Source organism: Sorex araneus, chromosome 2, assembly GCF_027595985.1.
Source record: "Sorex araneus isolate mSorAra2 chromosome 2, mSorAra2.pri, whole genome shotgun sequence".
Lineage (NCBI taxonomy): Eukaryota > Metazoa > Chordata > Mammalia > Eulipotyphla > Soricidae > Sorex > Sorex araneus.
Window position 1 is genome coordinate 163,797,174 of NC_073303.1, and position 26,162 is coordinate 163,823,335.

At 37.0% G+C, this 26,162-nt stretch overlaps 1 protein-coding gene across 1 annotated transcript; it reads right to left on the reverse strand.

Annotated features, from left to right (window-relative positions):
• Positions 1-18,648: 18,648 nt before the first annotated feature.
• LOC129402142 (KH domain-containing, RNA-binding, signal transduction-associated protein 3-like) lies at positions 18,649-19,977 on the reverse strand. Its single transcript, XM_055127375.1, is given in 2 exon segments — positions 18,649-18,800; positions 18,803-19,977. Coding segments are annotated over 2 exon segments (1,035 nt in total). The 5' UTR covers positions 19,788-19,977; the 3' UTR covers positions 18,649-18,750.
• Positions 19,978-26,162: the final 6,185 nt, after the last annotated feature.

A 26,162-nucleotide genomic window follows, 5' to 3' on the forward strand; every position in this document is an offset into this window, starting at 1 on the left:
TTTTGTTTTTGGACTGAAGACCACCTCCCAACCATCTTGCAGTGTGCCCTCACATGACCTGTGCTGAGCTCTTGTGGGAAGAGAGAGACAGAAAGCAAGTTATTTGATCTATATATTTAAAAAAATTTTTTTTTATTAAATCACCATGAGAACAGTTACAAAGCTTCCAGGTTTAAGTCTCAGTCATACAATGATCAAACACCCATCCCTTCACCAGTGCACATGTTCCACCACCAAGAACCCCATGTATAGCCCCCATCCCACCCCTCACCCTGCCTGTGTGACAGGTGATTTTCATTTTACTCTCTCTTTACTTTAATTACATTCAATGTTTGGACAGAAAACCCACTATTATTATTTGGAATTTTCCCCCAACAATCAGACCTGCCGATAAGGTATCATTTGATAATTTGTTTTCTATTGCTGGTAATGAAGAATATATGATTTTGGATTTCTTGTATTTTAGTAATTAAGTCCAGAGTGACTTCTTCCAGAAGCTGCTGGGTTCTGAAATTGGTTTGTGTGCCTCTGGGATCATGGCCATTCAGGAGTGGAGGAGCTGTTTGTGGGCGGCCACTCGGGGTTTCATCTGGTTTGGGAGCAGCTCTGGTACCGCCCTCCCATCCCAGGATTTCCCGTGTGCTCCATCACTGCAAACTCGTACCTCCATCCAATGGGCTTTGAATGGTGGCAGTCAAGATGCTGCTGCAGTCATAAGGAAAGGCCGAGAGACAAGAACCTTTCCCCTGCCCAGGTGGCATGGAGCTGTAGCTTAGTTCACAGTCTAGAGGCATTTCTGCAAGAAGCCACTGGGTTCCAAAATTGGTTTGTGTGCCTCTGGGATCATGGCCATTCAGGAGCAGAGGAGCCGTTCATAGGTGGCCGCTTGGGGACTTGTCTGGGCAGGGGTCAACACCGGTACCACTCCCCACATCTCGAGATTCCTGCACACCCTGTCACTGCAAACTTGTATCTCTGAGAAATGGGCTTTGAAAAATAGCGGTTGCCAAGCTGCCAGTGCCAAAAAGAAAGTCCGAGGGACAAAATCCTTTCCCCTCATGGGGCAGCATGGGGCCATAGTTTAGTTCACAGTCTAGAGGCATTTCTGCAAGAAGCTGCTGTTCTCCAAACTCGGTTTGTGCGCCTCTGGGTCTCTCTCTATAGTTTTGGACATTATATTTTGCTTGGATATTCAACATCACCATTCAAGTCTGCCTTCTAGAGGCAGATGCTAGATCACCTATTCTCCATTGCTCACTTTGTATAGCAAGAAAGGTCACAGGGCCGCTTAAGTGGCCATGCGATTTGTAGAAATAGTCCTGGTCCCCACATACCTGAGCCATGTTTGTTTCAGAAGCTCAGTGTCTCTGGGATTCCATTTGGAGAAGGCAGGAAGACTGCACCTCCTCCATCTGGGGCACTCCGGTTTGGGTATCAAATCTTTTTGGGGCCCGGAGCATTCTCTGGTGTTACGTTGCCTGCTGGCCAGGATTCTTCACTGCTGAGTGCGGCAAGATGGCACTGGCGAGGTTTGAAGGCGTGACTCCCGGGGTCAGAGGTGGACTAGAGGCCGGGCTGGAACTTCCCAGTTCCCGTGTCCCCATGACATTCGGAGAAATAGTCCTGAGCCCCATATACTGGAGGAGCCATGTTTGTAGAAGCTCAGTGTTGCCGGGATTCCATCTGTAGAAGGCAGAGAGACTGCACCTCCTCCATCTGGGGCACCCCGGTGTTATCAGTTTGGGTTGGGGCCCAGAGCATTCTCTGGTCTTACGTTGCCCGCCAGCCAGGATTCTTCACTGCTCTGACCATATATTTTTTAAAAGTACGTATTCTATCATAAGCAACAGCTCTTGACCAATTGAAGATGTTTAACCTTCTTGTTTTTACAATCTACTTGGTGTCACATCGGTTTGGGGGGGCATCATCTTTTCTTAACTTAATTTTTTTGGAGATTTCACCATTTAATAAGACCCCAACTATACTGCTGAAGAGTGTCTACTGTTCCTAAACCCATAGAAATATTTGAATTCAGATATTTATGTCAACTATATTCTTAGTAGTTTCAAACAATATACATTTCTACAAAGATGTAAATCAGAAATTAATTGTGTATATAACATCTAGTAATAAATGTGCAACCATTGTACACAATAACAGATTAATCTGTGAATTTTAATATGCTTTATTAAAAACATAAAATGTATTGCATATAATGCAATATTGTGTATATAAAGAGTGTTAGTATGTATGATTATATAAAGTGATTGTATATGTTCATATCTATTTCCATTTACCCCCTGAATTTCTTGCCTTTGTTTGTCCCCACAAAAAGGATCAGCCAGATTTAAAATAATGTCTTTTAAAGTAGAGATATTATATCTCCAATTTAACAAATGACTATAAGTCACCTCTGTCATTTTTAAGGAGAAATATCCTGCATGTATAAAAGAAATATAGAATCCATTATAAATTATATTTTTTGTACTTAGGAACATATTTATAAGATTTAAGTAGAAAACCATCAAGTATAAAGAGTTTGAGAACTAAATTTAGCCTATTACAACCTGAGTTTCTTCTTCAATTTCCTTTCTGTATAGTTAGAGATAATGTTATTAACAGTAATAGCTAAGAAAAGACATAGTTTTAATGTTGATAACTAAGTCATTTTTTGATTTATTGATATATGACTATGCGTAATTTTTGTAAGATCCAATTATTTAGTGTGTAAGATTCATTATTTTAAGATACTGATAATGGGTAATATTGAGGTTGATCTAAAACACTAGCATAATTAGCATATGTTCATTTGTTAAAATTAAGCATTATTGGGTCACAGCTATCCTTCTTTTATGCTACAGGGCAAAGGTGAGTATGTGAAACAGAAACTGTCTAACTCATAAATAATACCTACAATTGCATACTACCTACTTTTCCTTGGAAAACTGCAGTGACCCTTGTTTTAAAAGTCTCTAACGATAATTCCTTACAAAAAAAGAATAGAGGTTAAAGTTTTTACTTTCAATGTTAAACAATTATAAAAGAAACTGTATTAGTAATTTCCTAAAAAACACCTTAGATTGTGATTTTTTTATCACTTGTCACTTGTAATCCCCTTGATCTTCGATTTGCTCAAGCAGACACCAGTAACATCTCCATTTGTTCCTGTCACTTGCTAGTGTAGTCCAATGGTATCTGCTCGCTCCAGGAACACGAAGATTCAAACTATTCATTCAGGATTTTGATGAAGAAGGCTGACCATCTTATAGGTGGGTGGCCACGTGGTCTTTTGACATTCCATCAAATCTATTTGGTAACAGTTCTAGTCTTATGGTCATCTCCAAATTGCATTACATGTCTGGCCCATCTGATTTTCGACGCCTTGGAAAATGAGACAGCGTGCCTGATTCTTGATCATTGACAGAAGTTGGAACTCTGGATTCCTTCTCTCATATGAGTGAAATGTGATATTCCAATATAGCTCTTTCAATTCCCCTTTGGGATAACCGAATAGCATTCTCATCCCATTTTTGTAGGGCCAGGTCACTGAGGCATATGTTAGTGCAGGAAGCATGGTGGAGTTGAAAAGATGTGCCTGGAGCCAGAGGGTCTTTGTCCTCTTAAAATCTTCTTCGACACTCTTGAAGGCATTTCAAGCTGCTCTCTTCCTCCTGCACAGTTCAGGAGCCAAGTCATTCCTTATGTTGAGTTCTTGACCCAGGTAGACATAGCTGCTGCATTCAGAGATGTTCATTCTATTGAAAGCAAATGAAATGTCAGGGACTAGTTTGTTTTTCATGAACATTTTCTTGGTTAGATTTAGCTGCAGTCTGACCTTTCCACACTCATGGTTGAAGTTGGCCAGCATATTGTGCCACTTGGCTAATATTTGGTGTTATTAGAAAGATGACATCAGTGAAGCAGAGATGGTGTAATTGCCAACCGTCTATCTTCACTCCCATTCCTTCCCATTCCAGTCATCACATGACATTCTCCAGGGTGGCACTGAAGAGTTTCAGTGAAATGGTATCACCTTGCCGAATGTCTCTCTTTACGTTGATGTTCACTCCTTGTAGAATGGTGAAATTCTGGTGGTGAATCCATAATACAGTTCATGAAGGATCTTGATGTACTGAGTTTGAACGCTTTGTTTGGCTAGGGCTTCAGTGACTGCTTCAGTCTCAACAAAATCAAAGGCCTTCTTTAGATGAACATTAGACAGAGCGGCATCTTGAACTCTTAGGAAACATCAATGAGCTTGGTCACCGTTTGGATATGGTCAATCATGCTAAATCCTTTTCAGAACCTGGCTTGCTCCCATGGTTGTCCTTCGTCTAGTGTTCTGCCTATTCTATTCAGGATGACTCAACTGAACAACTTGTAGATGACAGAGAATAGGCAGATTGGGTGATAGTTGCCTGTCGTGGATGTTTTCTTCTTGTACAACAGAATGGTCCTGCTGGTTTTCCATTGGCACAGAATCTTGCATTCAGACAAGTGGCATGTGAAGATATGAGACAGAGTATTTATGAGTAATAGTGGCAGAATCTTCAGGTATTTGGGTCTGACCTTGTCTCAACCGGGTGCTGTACATGTCTTTACCTACAAAATGGCGTGTCAAATTTCAGAAAGGAGGATGTTGGGAATTACATATCCATCTTGTGGAATTGGGTATGTGGGCAGGTGGATGTGGCTATTGAAGAGTAGAAGTCATGAATAATCCTCCCCATTGCCCTTCTGGAAGATGTGATAGATCCATCAGGACATCGGAGGGCAGTCATCTTGGTCTTGTAGTTGGTGAAGGACAGGAGTGCATTGTGAATACTTTTCCCGGCTTCTGCAGTATTGGCCAACACTGCTGCTCTTCTCTCTTTGAGGTCTTCCTTTATCACTTCTCTGCACAGTTTTGCAAGCTCAGACATTAGCTTGTGATTGCCTGAGGCTTGTGCCAAATTACGTTGGAGAATGAGCTCAAGAGTTTCCGAAGACAGGTGTCTGTTTGTGGCTTTCCCACTCTTGGCTTTCCTTTTGCAGTCATGGAGGTGCTCAACTACTTGATCAAATTCCTCTTCGATGTTGTCAATGACAGCATCTTCCCACATTGCCGCAATAGTGCCAAAGAACTCCCAGTTGGTGGTCATTCTGGGAGTTCTCTTCTTTTTTTTTGGGGGGGGGGGAGTTCTCTTCTTAAACTTAAACTTTGCAGTCCTTTCTCCCAGCTCTGTGAAGTAGAATTTTGCATGAAGGAGACAATGTCCCGATCCCCTTTGGCATTTTGGGACAACAATGACAGTGATCAGGCAAAACCATCAATTGAATATTATGTGGTCAATTTCGTTGTTGAAATGTCCATTGAGAGACTCCCATGTCCGTTGTTTATATTTGGCCTTCTGGAACTGTGAGTTACCACGGACGGTCTTGGTCGACATGATGAACTCAGACAGTCTCTCACCCTGTTCGTTCTATTCTAGGCCATGTGTCCTGATCTGGATTTCTTCAGGCAACCTTCTTGGTCCTATCTTGGCGTTAAAATCACTGACAATGGCCTTGTAGATGGTGTGGTCTTCTTTATAGAACTTCTCCAGATCCATGTAGAACTTCTCAATTTCTTCTTTGTTGTAGTTGGATGTTGGTGCATAGACGATGAAATAAAACTGCCGGCAACAAGCCACATCTACTCAAACATAAGTATTCGATTCGATTGTTAGACATTTGAATGAATCAATACTCATGACCAAGTTTGTGTTGACAAGGACATCGACACCAGTGATGCCTCTATTGTCGCATGTTTCGAGGAACAGCTCTTCTCCAGTGTCAAAAATGGCATGGTATGATTGATGCCTTCTCATCTCGGTCAGACCAATGATGTCATACTTGATCTTCTACGCTTGCACCATCAGGTTCTCGATGGATGCTTCCGATGCCAGCATACATGCTTTGAAAGTACAGACAGTCATTTTAGTCATTTGTTTTGGCAATCTAGTTTATCCCTGAGATTTTATCAGCCCCTCCTTGCTCATCCTTAATGCTGCCGTATTGGATTCTCTTTCAGTGTCAGGGGAATGAGGCCCATTATTGTTACTTTTTTGGCATATCGAATATGCCATGGATAGCTTGCCAGGCTCTGCCGTGCAGGCGGGGTACTCTCAGTAGCTTGCCGGGCTCTCTGAGAGGACAGAGGCTTTTAAGGCAGCCTCTAATCACCCTTACAGGTGTTCCCATAGTTCACACCATATTTGAACTCCATCAAATATGGTGCAGTAATTATGGAAAATGGGTATTAAATGTCTTATGATGTCCGCAAAGCACCATGGAGCATGGCGGTGGCTGGATAATGGAGATAGTGGAGGTCAGTCGATGAGATATTTATCTGTCTCTGATAGGGTGGGTTGTCTGGAAGTGAGCCCTGGGGCACCAGAAACTGGGAGAAGCAGGCAGAGGATCTCTGTTTCCGTTCTCGTTGAGCCTGGAGTCCAAGGTCACAAAGTTCTACTTTACCTGGTTCTGTGGGGCTTCAGTCATGCATGAATCTCACCTCAGTGCCCAGAAATTGGCCTGGAGTATGTCGGTTGTTGGGTAGTGGAGGTAGTGGAGGTCGCATGGTTCTCCTTCATTTAGAGCAGATAAAAACATTATATCTATTGTGTTTCATTTGGCTCAGCACTCTGACAATAGCTAAGCATTATGCCTAGGTGAACACAACTGATCTCAAAATCAAACAATACCTCTCAAAGTCCATTTCTAGTAGCATAGTGGGCAAATCAGTTTCTTCAAGACACTTATATAGTCACATTCAAAAAGGCAATTTTTCACACACATATGTACTCACAGTCATATATATATCATGTTTATATACACACATATACATACAAATTTACCCCCTCAATAGTGAATCTTAGCAAGTTTATTTTGCATTCTTTCCTTTTACTCATTTATTCATGATATTCACAAAAAGTCACATCACCTTAAAAGAAATGAGAAACCAAAATCAAGCATGATACAAAACCAATGATCTTCATGTATGGAACATTTAATTTTCTCCCCAAAGTTTGTATTTTTTATAAGACTCACAGACTTCCAGTATGAATTCAACTCAAACCTTTCAAGTTTAGTGAAAAGGCAGGTATCTAAAATGCTATGAGTTTGATTAGTTTTGAGTTCTATAATGAAAAGTTTGAGCATGTCCTAAAGGAAAACACTTTCTGGCAAAGCTTCAGGAGAAGAAGATGTGATTGCAGGGAGATTAGAAATTCTGATTGCATTAGGTTTTCATCATTCTATGGTATAGGCCTGTTGTCAGTGTTGTGTCAAGAGTGACAGATCTGTACCCACCGCTTTTGGGGAAGCCTAAGATGAACGAGGCTGTATAATTTTAACATAGTAATCTGTTATTTTTTTAGACATCAAATACAATGCAATAACAAAACCATTTATTTTTACTCATTTTGCAAGTAAAACACAGACTACCTTACTTATTATAATATAAATACACATTGGCTATCTCCAATTTTATTGGAGAATTTGGTGGATATGCTTAGAACACTAACCTTTTTTTCTCTATCTTGAACAAAAGGCATACATTTATTAGTATTTTTTAAAAGAAAATATTCTCAATCTATAAAATAGTAATGTAGACAACTTAATCATATTACGTGCCTATTTTCTTGATTTTTAATCTGGGAGTTTGAATTAAAAACATATATTCCATGTTTCAGAACGTATTAAGGTATTTAGTATGTACATGAGTAGATTTTATCATACAGCATTATTAAACAACAATTCTATTTTATGTAGAGAAATGCTTTTCAGACATTATGTTGATTATATATTATTTTTATAAAATAGATAATAACAGCATCTGCAATTTGCAAACGCAGCTTATTTAATCTTTATTTTTGATTAGATTTTTAAACTTCCAGTTTATGGAATAAATGAGAAGAGTAGAACAAAGACTGATTAAATAAATACAATATGCACATCATATTTAAATTAAATTTACTAATAAATAGCAATGATAGTAGGATATTTAATCTCAACATTGAGATACACAATATCTTTTAATTTGCCACAGATCTGAAGAATGTTTAAGAAAGAAATAACAAATGTATATAACGACCTAAGTGCATTCATGATTCTAGAAGTGTTCAGTTAAATTATACCTAAGTCTTACATTTAGAAGGAGAAGCCAGGGTTCCAGGGCTCAGTGTTTCCTGAGCCATGGTTTTCTGGTTCCCTGAGTATCCAACTGAAGTAATATGTGATGACTTGACACATATGAAAGTATAGAATATGCAACCATTTTGCTATTTTCTTTAACCAAGATTCGATTATACCATTTTCTAGAATTACTTGCAACATTTACCTATTACTATAAATATATGTTAACTACTTGCAATTTACTTTTTTGGAAACTTCCAATTAACTTCAATTTTCTATTATCATATAGTTAATAACGTGTCTATTATGAAAAACAAAGAATACATAAAAATTTCTCATTCCATTTTTGATAAGGAATCTATATTTTTTATACATGACATAACCTAACCAAAACATACCTGCAAATGATATAATGATTTTGTTGCCTTTAATCATATAAGATCAGCTGAGTTCTTTCAAAACGATATTTTTTAATAAATCACTGATTTATAATTAAGGGAATACAGGTCCTTGAGTTTTACTTGTATATACAAACACTTTAAAATAAAACACCAAGATGAAATAAATTCTTAATAATGCAAGTGTAAATAAAATGCTATGGAGCAAATGTTTCTGGTTCGAAGGTATTCACATTTGCGTTATTTCAATGTATAATATCAAAATGTCTTTAACAAGTAGTACATTGAGTGCTGGAATACATAAATTAAGGCACTTGCCCTGCGTGTAATCTGACTCCGATTCGATCCAAGTTGACTCCAATTCAATCCTTAGAACTGCATATGGTCCCCTGAGCAGTACTGGACAGGACGTTGAGAATAAGCCAGGAATAAGCCTTCAGTTGTGTTGAGTGTGATGCCAAACCAAACACTTAATATAATAATCACTGTCACTGTCATCCCAATGCTCATCGATTTGTTCGAGCGGGCACCAGTAACGTCTCTCATTGAGAGACTTATTGTTGCTGTTTTTGGCACATCCAATACACACGGGTAGCTTGCCAGGCTCTGCCTCCTGGGCTCGATACTCTCGGTAGCTTGCCGGCTCTCTGAGAGGGGCGGAGGAATCGAACTCTGGTCGGCTGCATGAAAGGCGAACGCCCAACCACTGTGCTATCGCTAGTAAAAATAATAATGGATTTGTAACATTCCAATTAATAGCAAAATTGTTTTGAAAACTACTTTTTTCAAAAAACAAGGCATGCACTCTCATTTCATTCCTCCTTTTTCTAAATTTACCTTTTTACTATTATTTTTATTTGATGTATTTGATTGCATCACTGCATTTTACAAATGATAGAATCTTAATTAATTTTATCATATTAATAAACTTTTATCATAGTCATAATTGTTCATTGAATGTCATTTGGTCCTGAGTTATAATAATTTCTTTTTTGGATTTAAAGACATAAACATCTGTGTTCAAGGTTTAGTCCTTGCTATCAATTATCACTCATGGTTTTCAGGGGATCATCCCTGGTGCCAGGTATTAAACCTGGATTTGCTAAATGCAAAGCAATCAACTAATCTGCATTACTATCACCATAAAAGAAAAGTGCTATCACTCTAGTCCTACACTCAATGAAAATGTAAAAATCCTCTATTACAATTAGGTATTACTGTATCACTGTAATTGCATTGCTCATCAATTTGCTTGAGCGGACACAAATATCATCTTCATTGTGAGACTTGTTGTTACTGTTTTTGGCATATCGAATACACCATGGATAGCTTGCCAGGCTCTGCCATGCGGGCAGGATAGGCCTCGTAGCTTGCCAAGCTCTCTAAGAGGAACGATGGAATCGAAAACCCGGTTGTTCACATGCAAGGCAAATACCCTACCAGCTGTGCTATTGCTCCAGCCCCTACAATTAGGTATAAGATGGGAATTTCTATATAACATCAGGAGTTCTAGAAAGAAGAATAATATAAAAAAAATGATCTAAAGGAAATCCAAATTTTGAAAGATCAGGTAACATAATCACTACACAAAAATAACAGACACCAGAAAAATTCTAAATAATATTATGGACCAGGAGTTTGGCTCCATAGCTTGGAAGCTGGCCTCACAAGTTGGGGGAAAGTCATCCCAGATAGAGAAGGGAAGACCAAGTAATATGTGATTGGAGATCCTGTGTGGGAAGGGAGGTGTGTGCTGAAAGTAGACTAGAGACTGAACAGGATGACCACTCAATAAATTGCAAACCACAACACCCAAAAGGAAAGAGAGATATCAAATTGGAAGGCCCTGCCACAGAGGCAGGGTGGGGTGGGGGTACGGGTTTGGGGGTGGATGGAAGGGATACTGGGTTCATTGGTGATGGAGACTGGACACTGGTGGAGGAATGGGCTCTCAAACATTGCATGAGGGAAAAACAAGTATAAAAATGTGTGAATTTGTAACTGTACCCTCACTGTGACTCACTAATTAAAAAATAAATAAATTTAATTAATAAAAAATAAGATTATGGAGCAAAATGGAAAACTATATTGAAAATATATTTACAAATGAATTTTTATATGTGCAACTAAAGAACTGGCAGAAGAAATCAGAAAATGAGCGACAAAATGTCATTTATGATTGCCTCAAAAAAGAATTAAATAACAGACGAAATTTAACCAAACAAGCAATATTCACATCAAAAAGCACAGGACAGTTGGAAGAAAAAAAATAGACTCAGGGAAAAACTTACTCTGTGTTCATTTATTGAAAATATAGCATCAATCAAATGGCTTCATTATTAAATGCAATGTACAGATTCATTTTAAGGTTTATTGAAATCCCAACTTTAGTTTTAGTGGAAGACCACTCCCCTAGTAGTGCTCAGTGAGGGACCCAGACCACTTGTGGTGATACTGTCATCACCAGGCTGATAGTAGAGTGCAGTGCCTGAGCAGGTAGTACATCATGGTGTCTGTGATCTCTGGGCTCCATCACGACCACCCAGGAAATTTTGGGGGCTATCCCCAGTAATGCTCCTGAACCTAGGATGAAGGTTCAGACAAAGAACCAGGTCCACCTTAATCTCGGTACTATCTCTGTGGCGCCCAATGACATTTTTAAAAGCAGAAATAGAACAAAGACATTTTGAACACATGATATAGAGAGTACTTATAGTGAAGAATGGAATAGGGAGCAAGAAATAAATCATGAGAATAAATGCAAGGTTCTTAGTATATGGAAAAAAATGACATTTTTCCAATCTCACAAAGCTATGGCTTTATTACTCTCCAGAGATTTGACTAGAGCAGCTGAACAAGTATATGGTCTTTTTATCATACCTTCTTTCCTGTCATAAACATTCACTACCTATATATCCATGTAATGAAAAAACGTCTATTATTTATTTGACTGTCATCTTTCCAGAAAATAGCTGATGATTACATTCAGTTAATAGATTACTAACAGAAAAATGCTAATATACTCAGATTAGAACTCACCTACCACAGCTATCACAATTTAAAATTTAAAAACATCATCTGATGAGTGGAGTCACAATCATTTAAAAATATAGACATTTACTCAATAAAAATAGAAGAAAATAATGCATCGCAAAACTTTTAATACTATTTTCCTTTTGTTAAATTTGTTTCTGGGGCCACACCTATCTGTGCTCATACCTTACTCCTATTATGCCTGTCTCTATACTCAGAAATCACTTCTACTAGTTTGAGGGGCCATGTGAGTACTGGGGATCAAACTTGGGTCTATTTTGATTAGGGATAGCACCTTGCCCACTGTACTATCTCTCCAATCCCTTATCTAACTTTTTAATAACAATAACAATTTAATAATAAATAAACATCACATTGTAGCACTGTCATCCCGTTGTTCATCTATTTTCTTGAGTGGTCACCAGTAATGTCTCCATTGTGAGACTTGTTACTATTTTTGGCATATCGAATATGCCACGGATAGCTTGCTGGACTCTCAGAGAGGGACAGAGGAATCGAACCCAGGTCGGCCATGTGCAAGGCAAGCACCCTACCCACTGTGCTATCGCTCCAGTCCAATAAATCAATCAATCATTTAAATCATTTAATAAAAATTCAGAAAACCATCTATAGGTATGTTTTATTCAAGAGAGGGACAAGGGCCCAAGCTATAGCAATAATATAGCAGGCAGTGTGCTTGCCTGGCATATGCTGGCCCAGGTTCAATCCCTGGCATCCCATACCATTCTCCAAGATCTTCCAGGCTTGATTACTGAGTACATAGCCAGAAGTGAGCCCAGAGTACTGCTGTTGTACTGCACCCAAAGAAAGAGAGGTCCTAAATATGAACACTTCAGTTACCCCTAAATGGGTATAGTTAAGGCTAAACATTGGATGTTTTCAATATGTATCTATTTATCTATCTGTCCATGTAGTGAAAATGAGGAAGAGAAGTGAAAGGGGGCAGGGTTCTAGAGCGAGAGTGAGAGCATGAACATAAGAGCTGGTCTTCAGTAGATAGCATGCCACTAGGGACCAATGACAATGGTGATTGTCACTGGAGGGGGCCATTGATGAAAGGAGGTAAACTGTTAGCATGAAACCATTAATAACAATATTGTAAACCAAAGTACATATAAGAAAACAAAACAAAACAAAACAAAAAAACAATAAAAAGAAAAAAAATAGATGTGGCTGTAGAGCCAGGAAGCTGTAGAGACAGAAATTGAGGGTACTGGTAAACAAAACTGAACACATCTGAATGGGCGGACATTGCATACCTGAAACTCTGTTATGAGTAACATAGTAAACCATGATGACTCAATTTAAACAAAACTAAAAAGAATCCTGATTGTTCACGGCTAGATTGATAGTACAGTGTCCAGGGGGCTTACTCTGCATGTGGCTGACGTGGGTTTGATTCTCTGCACCTATATGGTTCCACCGACCACCACCAGGAGTAAACCTTGAGTGCAGATCCAAGACAAAAACCTACCTCCTGCCACTGGGTGTGGCCCCAAAACAAATATGGTCTTAAGAACTTGAACTATAACATCTGTAAGTGGTCAAATTTTATCTTATCAACAAAAGTTTATATTTTATCCCAATCTGTTAAAATTTGATATGCACATACAAAGAGAAAATACGGTCTTCTACTGAAATTCGTAGATATATAAGAGCATATTGTAAGAGGAAAACATTCTCAGCTGTCCATGGGGCCTGTAAGATTCTATTTATTTAAAGATTAATAGCGCTATTGCTTCACAAAACTCAACCAGGATGAAATAAATTTATTAAGGGCACAATGGGGAGAAATAAAAATGAGAGAAATTTCCCTTAGAAATTACATTCTGAGGGATCATTAGGTACCTTATTAGTAGGTTTAGTAGGCAATTGATGAAATTTTCAATAAAACTTAAGTCTAAGGCTTTAGGGGTTGATTTGGGGTGTAAAACTATTCCCACTTTCTATTTCCATGTCTAATTTACTTTGAAAGTAAATTCTTTTCGAACTATTTTAGACTATTTAAAATTTCCTGTTTTGAATGTGATGCTAGGGAAACAAAAAGAGGTAAAAAATAGCATAAATATTTCATATTGTATTATTCAAAAATCTGACTATCATAGTTAAAAATAGATCATGTATTTTAAAATCCCCCAAGAAAATTAATACTAGTAAACCAGAAGGAAATTAATATTATAACATTTTAAGTTAGTAAATTCAATGATCCTTTGTCCACAATGTAAAAAAAATAGTTTAATTAGTTCTCTTAGTGAGGGATCTTTTTGTCTTTTACAAACATGAAATTTTGTAAATTTAGTATTTAAACAGTATAGTACACTGCAAAACTGGGAAGTGTGAGTATCAAAATGTTCTCAAAAGAAAAAGGTTCTAGGATACATGATAAATGGCTTCAGGTAGGTTGATTCAGAGAAAATATGTATTAAGTCCTTCTCTTTAGACATACTTTATAAATTTAAAAATATTTTTTGCAAAAAAATTAAAATAAATAAGTAAAACAACGGACTGGAGCAATAGCACAGCAAGTAGGGCCTTTGCCTTGCACGCAGCCAACCTGGGTTCAATTCCAAGCATCCCCTGAGCACCGCCAGGAGTAATTCCTGAGTGTAGAGCCAGAAGTAAACCCTGTGCATTGCTGGGTGTGAGCACCCCCCCAAAATTTTTTTTTGCAGATTCATATTTTTAAAATAAATAATACATTAAATAGTTTTAGTATCGGGATACAGAGAGATCACAGCAGGTAAGGGGCTTGCATTGCACATGCCAAACTGGGTTCAGTCACCAGACCTCATATGAACTCCAAGTCCTCAGAGTGATCTTAAATAATTTTTATCTAAATAAGCTAAAATAATTTATAAAGATATATCTGACATCATTCTGTTCTTACTTAAACAAACATAAAAACAAGTATTATCCTAAAGAGTAAGTGCTTGGAAAATTTTGTCCAATAGAAATGTCTCAGAAGCATTTGTATTTAAAAATGTTCCTAGACATATTTTAAAAAAATTTTAAAAGTAATTGAATTTTATAATTACATTTCATTTAATCTGAGCCTTTCCACATGATATAAATTGGGCATAAATCAAATAAAATGTAAATGAACTCATTTGTTTTTTTCTGTATAAAATTATTAATTGTTAATGTGTATAATTAAAATTTATAGACAAAGTTAATTGAAAATATTTGAACTATATTTAGATTGTGAGACATATAGAGTTATAGAATAAATTTATAGAATAAATTCACATAACTATATCACTACAAATATATATTTTAATGAATTAATTATTAGCATATTATTTAATATTAATATTTACATTAAATTTCTCTGGTCAAAGTTAGAATATAAGTGAGTTTTACAATAAATATTTTTAAAATACTCTACTAAATAATACAGAATGCTGTATTGTACAGACCCCCTAAATACAATATTTTATATATTAGTAAAATAAGGCTTGAATAATGGTACACCAAAAAGACCTGATCAAGATCTTCCATTTTGTTCCACAGGAACAGGTAGTGATACACTGGTTTTATTGACAGGTTGCTTATGATGTTCCAGAGATAGCACATTCTTTGTTAGAACAAAGACAATCTTAAAGGGCTGGAGCAATAGCACAGCAGATAGGGCGTTTGCCCTGCTCTCGGCTGACTGGGGTTTGATTCCCAGCATCCCGGTACCATGAGTGCAGAGCCAGGAGTAACCCCTGTGCATCGCCCAAAAGCAAAAATAAATAAATAAATAAAAGACAATCTTGAATCAACTACTACCAAAGTAAAGAGATGATTTTGATGAGTTATATTTAGGTCCTGAGTGTGTTATTAAAAAACTACATTTCATTTTTTAAAACCGTTTTTTACTCAGAAAAGACTGGCTTAAACCTTTATCTCACTTAAGATTTATTTTTCATTTTGAAATTAAAAATATTTTATTTTCATATATTAAATTAAAAGATTTGTAGTTGTGTTCTGAATTCAAGATATAATTTGCTAAAAAGTTTATATATATATATATATATATGGCTAAAATTAAAGCTCCAAATTTTGTTCACTGTCACTGTCACTGTCATCCCATTGTTCATTGATTTGTTCTAGCGGGCACCAGTAACGTCTCTCATTGAGAGACTTATTGTTACTGTTTTTGGCATATCTAATACACACAGGTAGCTTGCCAGGTTCTGCCTCTCGGGCTCGATACTCTTGGTAGCTTGCCGGGCTCTCCAAGAGGGGCAGAGGAATCGAACTCGGGTCGGCCACGTGAAAGGCGAATGCCCAACTGCTGTGCTATCGCTCCAGACCCAGATTTTGTTATTTTCTAAAAAAAATTTCACTCTAAGAAGGACATTCATGACAATAGAAACATATCAATAAACAAGAAACATCTCAAATAATTTGTCTAACCACATACCTAGAATAATTAGAATGAAAGGAACACATCAAACCAGAAGTTAGTAGAATAAAGTAAAATTAGAGTGCAAATAAATGAGATAGAACTCAAAGAAAAAAGAGAAAATAGTTTCAAAATAAGTGAAACTGAGTGACTCACCCAAAGAATAAACAAAAGTGGTATACCCTTAATTAGGCTAACTAAATTTTAAAAAAGAGAGAAAGAAAGCTATACTAAATAGGATTAGCAATGAAATGGGAGATGCTACAATATTGAGGAAATATAAATAATCATAATGGATTTCACTGAATATCTTTATAGAACTAAATCGGAATACCTAGATGGAATGGAAAAATCATTAGACCACCTTCTAAGTCTTAATCATATCTTTGGAATATAGCTTAAAGGTTATTCAGTCTAATCATTATTTCAGAAGAGAAAGGCATTGTGCAAATGTGAAATGACTTGCCCAAGATTAGTCAGTGAGAATTATTAAACTCAGATCTCCAGAAGGCCAAATCCAGAGAACATTTCACATTAGATTTAATATCATTAGCATGCTTAAGGCTTTTTTTCTTATTTCCATATTATAATGGCAAAGAAAATAGCTAAAATTGGAATACATGCTTTTTTGTAAACAAGTACACAGGAAAATGACTTCTACTAATCTTTAAATAATTGTTTTATAAGTTAAAATACATTAATGCATTTTCAAAAGTCTTAGTATTATAAAGAAGCTGAAGATGTTATGCCGTGAAACTACAAATATAATCAAAAGTCTTTTGAGAAGGAAAAACTCAAGTCCAGATGGTTTCACTACTGATTTCCACCAAACCTTCAAAGATGATTTATCACCTTTATTTCTCAAGCTCTGAATAAGGGAATTTTCCCAGACACATTTTTGGAAACTAACATTATGCTAAAACCAAAAAAATACAAGGATATCAGAGAAAATAAACCTAATGAACAAATTCACAGATAAATGTAAATATAACCACAAAATATTAACAAAAACATTAAACAACATTTTAGAAGGACAACACACGATGACTAAGGAAATGTATTTGATTAATGCAAGGGCAGTTCAACAAATGCAAATAAAGAAATTTAATGCACAGATCAACAAATGAAAATATAAAATTATATAATAATATTGGCAGATGCAGAGAAAGTTTTTGATAATATTTATTATTTGTTACTTATAATTTATGATTTTAAGATGGACAAAATTCAGAGAGAAGAATATCATAATACAGTAAAGGCTGTACAGGATGAATTTACCTTTAGCATCATTCGCAGAATTGAAAAACTCAAAGCATTTTTCAAAAATCAACACTGGATGAGGATATCCACTCTCACTACTATTATTCAATTAGTCTTGGAAATTTCAGGCAGGTTAAAGAGACTGAGATGAGAAAAGAAAAAAAATGAAACCATCACTAATTCGACATTTTTTTATGTAGGAAATCCTAAAAACTCCATTGAAAGCTATTAGAAATTATAAGCAATTACGTCAAAGTGGTATGCTATCTATTAATATAAACTTCAGGTGAACTTTTATATGAAACCAGTAAAATAAAAGAAAAAGCAATACTGTTTGCAAGTTTATCTTAAATGAATATATCATCATCATCATCATCATCATCATCACCATCATCCGTTGATTGTCAAATTTCTCGAGCAGTCTCAGTAACGTCTCTATTCGTCCTAGCCCTGAGATTTTAGAAGCCTCTCTTTACTCGTCTTTTCCAACGATGCTGCATTGCAGGCTCTTTCAGGGTCAGGAGAATGAGACCCAGCTTGTTACTGGTTTGGCATATTAATACACCATTGGGACCTTGTGAGGTTCTCCCATGTTGGCAGGAAACTCCTGGTAGTTTGCCAGGTTTTCCCAGAGGAGAAGCAGGCTCTAAGATATCTGGGAACTTGCTTTTAAGTCTCTGGATGATTGCTGTGGATGGGATTACATGGTGCTGGGGGCAGTCCATGAGTGTGACCGCCTAGCTACTGGGAAATGGGAAATCTTGGTGGAGCAGACCCAGTCCCAATCCCAGCTGCCTTGGATGTCTCAGCCCCGAATCCCACACACCTGGGTTCCTCTGCTGGTTCCTTCATGTGTGAGGCTTGTCCGAACGTGTGGAGAGGGGCCTTGAGCATGGCTGTGGCTAGGCTCTGGAGGTCTTCTGCCAGCGAGAACTCTGCTTGGGGCGGGGAGGGAAGCTGGAGCCCATCCCTTCTGAGGGGCCCCGGGGAAGACAGCAAGGCGCGCAGGCAAGAGACTCTCTACAAATAAATATATATACATAAATATAAATCCAGTATGTAGTGACTTATACATTGAAAACTATGAGTCATGTTGATAGAAATACTAGAAGATTAAAGAAGAAATAAAGATATTCCAATCTCATGGATTGCAAGGATTAATTTTGTAAAAATGGCAGTATTTTCCAAAGCATTATATCCAGATTCAGTAAAATCCCTATCAGAATTTCAATGTCATTTTTTTAAAGAAAATGGAAATAAATTAAATTTCTGTGGAACACAGAAACCCAAAGGCCCTACGGAACCATAATAGACCAAAACAATTATGAGATTAAAAAAAAAAAGACTAATGACAGGATAGTGCTGTCTTTTTTTTTTCAGATTTTAAGCATTTGATTTATTTAAAAAGGGATTGTTAATAGAAAAAAAATTACTTTGAACAGTATACGGGACTGGTGGAGACTGGCTATTTCACAACATCAGACAGTACAATCAGTATCTGCCATATGGCTGGTCTCTGTAGACGCCCTTCGTGGTCCTCGCTGTGCCTTATGCCTTGAATTAGTCCAGTCCTCTTGCCCATAGGAATCGTAACTCTCTTCATTGAGCCCGTGTCCATAATCATAGTAATCACCACCACTTTGGGTTGGGGTGCTATAGCTGTTATCATAGGAATCGTAACTCTGTTCATCGTAAGCGGTGCCATATCCATCGTCATAGTCATAATCTCCGTAGGTCTCCTGTGTTGGTGGTGGTGGGGGTGGTCTGTAGCCAGTAGGGGGAACGCCTCTTGCTCGGGGAGTGAGAAGTCCTCTTCCCCGACTCACTGGTCCTCGAGCAGAAAGAACACCCCTGGAGGTGGCGGTACCTCTTGGTACACCAACTCCAACCGGCCGGGCTGTGACTCCTCCCTTTCCCCTGGTTATGGATGGGGTTGGCAAGCCTCTAGTACGCAAGGTAGCCTTCCCTCGGACAACTGGGACGTCTGCGTTTTCTGAACCACCATTCAAATATGTTAATTCCTGGAGCTGTGCTTGCCTGATTTCATCATTATAGTCAGGAATGAGGAACTTTTTAATTTCTTCAAAGGCATGTCCCATCCGGGCATATGCTTCCGCTGGCGGGGCAAAAACTTCAATTAAAACATGCAGATCATCATTGAGGTGGAAGTACTTGGCTTCTCCACTTTTTCTCAACTCTTCCTCCTTTGCTTTGTCTCTCATGGATCCTTTCCCAAGTATAGACATTTTTGTCAATGTTTCTTCTTGTAAACGCTTCAGAGAATTGCCACGTGGACCCAAAAGTTTCCCCACAAAGTTGAACTTAGGAAACTGTTTTACAGGAATTAACACTTTCTGTCCCAGTTTCATGTTTTTATTAATCACCACATCAATGTACTTTTCTTCATCTTTGCCTTCTCCTTTTTGAAACTTTTCTATTTCTTGGTTCACCAGCCGCAGAGCGTGCGTGAAGGAGGGGTCCAGCGAGTCCTTCTCCGCCATCAGCTCCGGCAGGTACTTCTCCTCCATGCTCGCCCGCCGCAGGGGCCCGGGACCTGGAGACGAGGCGGGCGGGCGGGCAGCGGCGGCCCGGCGCCCCCCACCCGGAGCCGGCGCGCGCGCCCCCGCGGCGCGAAACCGCCCCTCCAAGACTCTGCCGGCGGCCCGCGGCGCGGCGGAGCCAAGCCGGGCGGGCGGCCGGGCGGCGGCACACCCCGGCGGGGAGCCGGCAGGCCGCGCAGTGCCCCCCGCACCTAAGCTGTGGGCTAGGATAGTGCTGTCTTAAACTGTAATACTAGAGTAATAAAAACAGCATTGTATTGGGACAGAAATATACATACTGATAAACAGAACAGAATTGAAAGTCCAGAATTAAATTCTCAAACACATGGACATTAAATTTATGACTAAAGAGAAAAGATTATACAATGAACAAAGAAGGCATTCAAAGGGATAGTACAGTGGATAAGCGCTTTGCACACTGCAAAGCCAGGTTGGAGTCATTGCAACACATACAGTCTTCCTGTACCACTAAGAATGATTCCTTAGGGGAGGGAAGGGGCAGGGCGGGGCAGGGCAGAGAAAGAAGGTCAGGGCAGGTCAGGGCAAGTCAGGGCAGATCAGGGAAGGGAAGGGAAGGAAGCTCAGGAAAGGAAGAGAAGGGAAAATATGTCTAAATGTTTCAACTTTTAAAGGACATATTTGTTTTAAATAATTTGTAAGTAGTAAATGTAGAATTCACTGTTTTTATTTATAAATACAAATTTTACTTATTTATTGAAGTGTTTGTTTTACAGAAATATGTCTGACTTTCAGGTAGCTGAACGCAATGGTGAGTGCCTTCAATTCCATGATATGCTATTTATTGCAAATGCAAGAAAGAAAAATAAGTGAAATAAGTGATACTACAAATACATATAGTCATAGCAAGAGCACAAAACACTAAACTATAGATGACATAAAAAATAAGAATAAATAATCAATACCTAAAAAGCAATGTTGCACAATGCTGCAATAAAATTTATCTTTAAAATATTTTTAGTGTGATTTAAAAATACTGTAAAATACTGTTAAATCTGTTAAAAGACTATTAAGGCCAGGGTTTCTTGTATACAAAATTTCCCCTTCCACCAGAATGTCTGCTACTAGCAACCATGTTTCAAGATAACCCTTAATACCTCCATTCCACTGTATCCCTACACCAGTAGACTCAGTAAATAAAATAAATCATTAGTCATTCTGGAACTGAAATAAGTAAAATTAATCACTGTCACTGTATCACTGTCATCCCGTTTTTCGTCGATTTATTCAAACAGGCACCAGTAATGTCTCTATTCCTCCCAGCCCTGTGATTTTAGCAGCCTCTCCTTACTCGTCCTTCCCAATGATTGGAGGCTCTTTCAAGGCCAGGGAAATGAGAAAGTTAATATAAAATATTAAATTTGGAGAAGATGGAAGCATTCAGGTCATAAAGATAATTCAAAATAAAGGGAAAATATGTATACATATACATACATACATAAATTAACAAAAGAAATACTTAAATGAGACAAGCTTTATTGGAAGTACAAAGAACTAAGTGGTATAAAGTAATCACATGCCACTGGGCTGGTGAGACAGTACAGGGGTTAAGGTGCTTGTTTTCATGTGGTTGACTTCTATTTTTTTTTTTTTTTGCTTTTATGAGGTTACACCTGGTGGTGCACAGGGGTTACTCCTGGCTCTGCACTGAGGAATTATTCATGGCGGTGCTCAGGGGACCATATGGGATACTGGGAATTGAATCTGGGTCAGCCGCGTGCAAGGCAGATGCCCTACCTGCTGTACTATCATTCCAGCCCATGCTGACCTCTATTTGATCCCTGGCAACAATATCCCTGTTGTTACCTGAGCACTGCTAGGAATGGCGCCAAGCATTGATCTAGGATTTAACCCTCAGAAAGTTTATCCCCAAATATTCCAGTCTTAAACAAACCACTCTAAGAACAAGTCTAATTTAGCTTATATACAATATTTAAGGTATAGAAAATATAAAACTGATTTTGAAGCACAGTTAGACCAGCTAGATTGACCTTATGGTTCTTCTTATTTGAAATATTTAACTCTCAGTGCTGACGCAAAATGATAATCATAATTGAAAGAGAAAAATTGTTTTTATAAGAAATTCTAAAATAATTTTTATTTATTATATGGCATTTCATTTTATTAAAACTATCTAGCTTAAGGACCCTGCTAAACAATTAATGCAATGAATTTCTCTGAGATATTACTGGCAGAAATGAACATATAATTTTTCTTGAAAAATTTGAATGTCCTTTTATTAAACAATGAACATTTGGTAATATATTTTATGCACACTGTGTAAAAATGTGAGAAAAAACTTGGTGTTAAATTTATGATAAAGTTTCTGGTATTATATCCTCCCAATAAATTCTATCTCTTTCATTTGTTTCATTTTGCAACTTAATATGCATGATTTGCTAAATTAATTAAAATTGTTGAAAGAACTTATAGAAAAAATGAATTTTCTATATTAGAAACTCATTTAAATTTTTTGAAGTAGGAGTACATCACTTAACATTTATTCATATCTTTATGCCCCTTTTCCCATTTAGTATATATCATTATCTTTTGTTTTCACACTAGGAGTGACTTTCTTGTGCCTTGTTTATTAATCTGCCTTCACCTATTAACATATAATGTTAGTTGATCTGGGTTTTGAGCAGTAGTATTCTCTTTTATACAAGAGTATCATGTTCATCTAATTGTTACTCTCCAAATTTTTGTACAGATATTTTAACTTTTCAAATGCTCAAAATTATTTACTAAAATTACAAAATTTATTCTTTGAAATCTAAATACTAATTCCTATTCACAACCTACTTTATTTCCTCTTATTGTTTTATGATCATTCAATTTAACCTACTATTTGAAAGTTTTCTAGTAAACTTCAACCATTATAAGCAATGATAGGGCCACCTTTACTTTCTATAGTATTTAATTTAATTAACCAAATGTCTCAATTTTCTTTTTCCTTCCAATTTTCTGTTCCAGTGTTCAGATGCATTTAGATAGCTATTAGATGACTTTATAACTAGGAAAATGAGAAGAGGAAATATTTAAATTTAAATCTGATTCTATTCTACCAAGTCTTTTTTAAGTTAATTTTTATTTTTTGGCTCTACACAGCACCCTGTGGTGCTCAAGGCTTACTCCTGATATTCCTGGTTGCCTCTGCACTAGGGATCACTCTTGGCAGAGTTCCAGGGACCACATGAGGTGCCAGAGATCAAAAGCACATCAGCCATATTCATGACAAGTGCCTTAGTCAATATACTCTCTCAAAGTTCCAAACCGAGTTCTTAAAAAAAAAAAAACACCAAAAACCAAAACTTTTTGACTGTTACTATGCAGCTGTTTTTCCCAATACTAAATTCTCATGACTGACTGAAGATGGCCCTCACATTTGTTCATATCTGCTATCAAATTTTATAATAAAATCTGATCCTTCCTATCTACTGTTTTCTCATTAAAGCAAGTCTCTATCTTAAATCTAGTTTATTTTGATGCTAAATCAAATTTCCAACTTATTGGTATCATTTCCTTTGTGATTTTTATTCGGTTTTCTAACAAATGCATTACATATTTAATATCAAAGCATATCTAATGTGAAACACTATGAGATTTCTGGTTGTCTAGTCAAAAAATCCAAATTTACAATATTTTATGTTTCTGATATTACAAAATCCAGCTGAGATATTCTTTACAAATTCCTATTCAATCTATGTCCCCTTCAGCTGAAAATTTGCAGTAGTATTTATTGAGCATTCACACTGTATGCCAGATGTGGTTATGGTACTCAACAAGATAAACTCCTTCTCATTTCTTCAGCTGTTGCTTACACTTTAGCATATAACATTTAAATGACTTTCCCAAAGTCACACTCCTATCAATAGTAACATCTAAACTTGATTCCTGGCATCAATTTTGAAATTTTGTTCCCTTAATTACTAATTTAGCATTAGTAATGTAGGTATCATTACAAAGATACAAATTGTATTGAGTTTATAAAACAAATCACTTCATGACAAATCACACTATGTAATTTTCTCTGCTTACAACAGTAAATTTGATAGCTTTCAAGTTTTATATATTATATTACATGATACAGATTCTAATTTGAGTCTATTTTCACTTAAAATATTCTTTAGTTAGGGTTGTTCTATAAATATATGCCCTTACTAAGACTGAATCTATAAAGTTTATAGATACCTGACAATTTCCTTATTATATCTCAAAGAAATTGAAGCTACATTAGTATACCCACATATAATCTCTTATTTGATTGAAGGTTTTCTATTTTCAGATCATTTTAATGTGTGTATTTAATATCTTATCCCTGCTATTAGGTTTAATGATTGTACAACAAAGAATCTGATGCTTAGAGCCATCATGTTGCCAAACTATTTCTTAGCGTCTGAACAGTCAAGGTGTTCCAGTCTCTGTTTCTCTCTTCCCCCAAAGGATGAAATTGGAACAGCTGGTACCAATTCATAACATATGGACATAGTTTTTGTTGCAGTTTATTTCCATCTGAGTTCATTGGAAGCTCTTACAATGAAGTGCTTTTCTTTTTACTAGTAACTGGAACACCAAAGTACTACTTAAGAAGATGCTTGATTTGTCAGCTAGCTTTGCGTCAAACTTTGTGTATTTGTAAGTGCTTAAAGTATATAACTGCTGTGACTATTCTTCTTCATGCTTTAAGGAAAAATTCATTTTATAACTAATGAAAAAAATGTGTGTGGTAGCTGCCTTTATATCAAGGAAATCCTATTGATAACCACGGTACTTTATGGAGTTTTATAAATACTCTACGGTAGAAAAGGCTGACAAGGTAATCAATGATGAAATTCCTTTATGATGGAAGAAATGTTCTTCAATTTTTCTTTGTCAAAAAAATCTTTACAATAGAATAGTATCAGAATGACATTTTATTAGGCAATCAATACATTTTTTAGAATTAATCTGTTTTTATTAGCATTATGTGAGAATGAAATTCAATTTACCCTTAAATTTTCAGTTATCACTATATCACTGTGTCATTGTCATCCCGTTGTTCATCGATTTACTCGAGTGGGCATCAGTAATGTCTCCATTTGTCCCAGTCCTGAGATATTAGCAGCCTCTCCTTACTCATTTTTCCAAACAATTGGAGGCTCTTTTCAGGGTCAGGGGAATGGGACCTGTTATTGTTACTGTATTTGGCATATTGAATACACCACAGGGAGCTTCCCAGGCTCTTTTGACTTTTTCAATTATAATTTTCATAATTTTAAATTATAAATGTTCTAAACCAAACACTGCACACTTAATAAGACAAAGTGGGAAGGTAAGTTTATTTTAAGGTTTTATACTGTCTTGTTATCTCAAGGATATTGGAGCAATGAATTTCAAGTTATAACAGACTAAGGAATCTTTAATGGGTACTTAGTTTTTAGCCTTTTTCTGCTGATTTGCCACCTAAATGTTTTCTTTCTTATTCAGTACAGTGTACCTTAGTCAGGGAATAAGGATAGCCAGAGATGGCATAAACAGTTTTGTAACCTCTGTCGATTGATTGAGGTTACAATTGATTTAATTTATTATTATTATTATTCATTTTATACCACACCCATGGGTGCTCAGGGGTTACTCCTGGCTCTGTGCTCAGGAATTACTCCTGGTGGTGCTCAGGGGACTCTATGGGATGCAGAGGTTCAGATGAGGGCCAGCCATGTGCAAGGAAAGTGTCCCTTTTCTGTTGATTACTAAATATAGTGGTAAATCCTTATTAAATGAAATTAACTTTTTCTCCTTTATGTAGATCATCTGCATTTTGTCTCTTGTGTATGACTCCATTTATCTTGGAGTGAATCTATAAGTGAATGAGAACTTAGTGGTATATAATTATTTATGACTTTCTTCAAAAGTTATTAATATAACCAAAAATGTGATATAAAATATATTACTTCTGACTCAAATTAAAGTTAATATTTTATTTTTATTTATTCATTTATTTATTTATTTGCTCTTTGGATCACACCCGGTGAAACAGGGTTTACTCCTCACTCTGCACTCAGGAATTGCCCCTGGCGGTGCTCAGAGGACCATATAGGATGCTGGGAATCGAACCTGGGTCGGCTGCATGCAAGGCAAACGCCGTACCCGCTGTGCTATTGCTCCAGCCCCAAAAGTTCATATTTTTTATGTTCATGAAAAACGAACTAGTCCCTGATATTCCATTTACTCTCAACGAAACGAACATCTCTGAATGCAGCAGCTATGTCTACCTGGGTCTAGAAGGCAACATGAGGAACAACTTGGTGCCGTACCTGTGCAGGAGGAAGAGAGCAGTGTGGAACG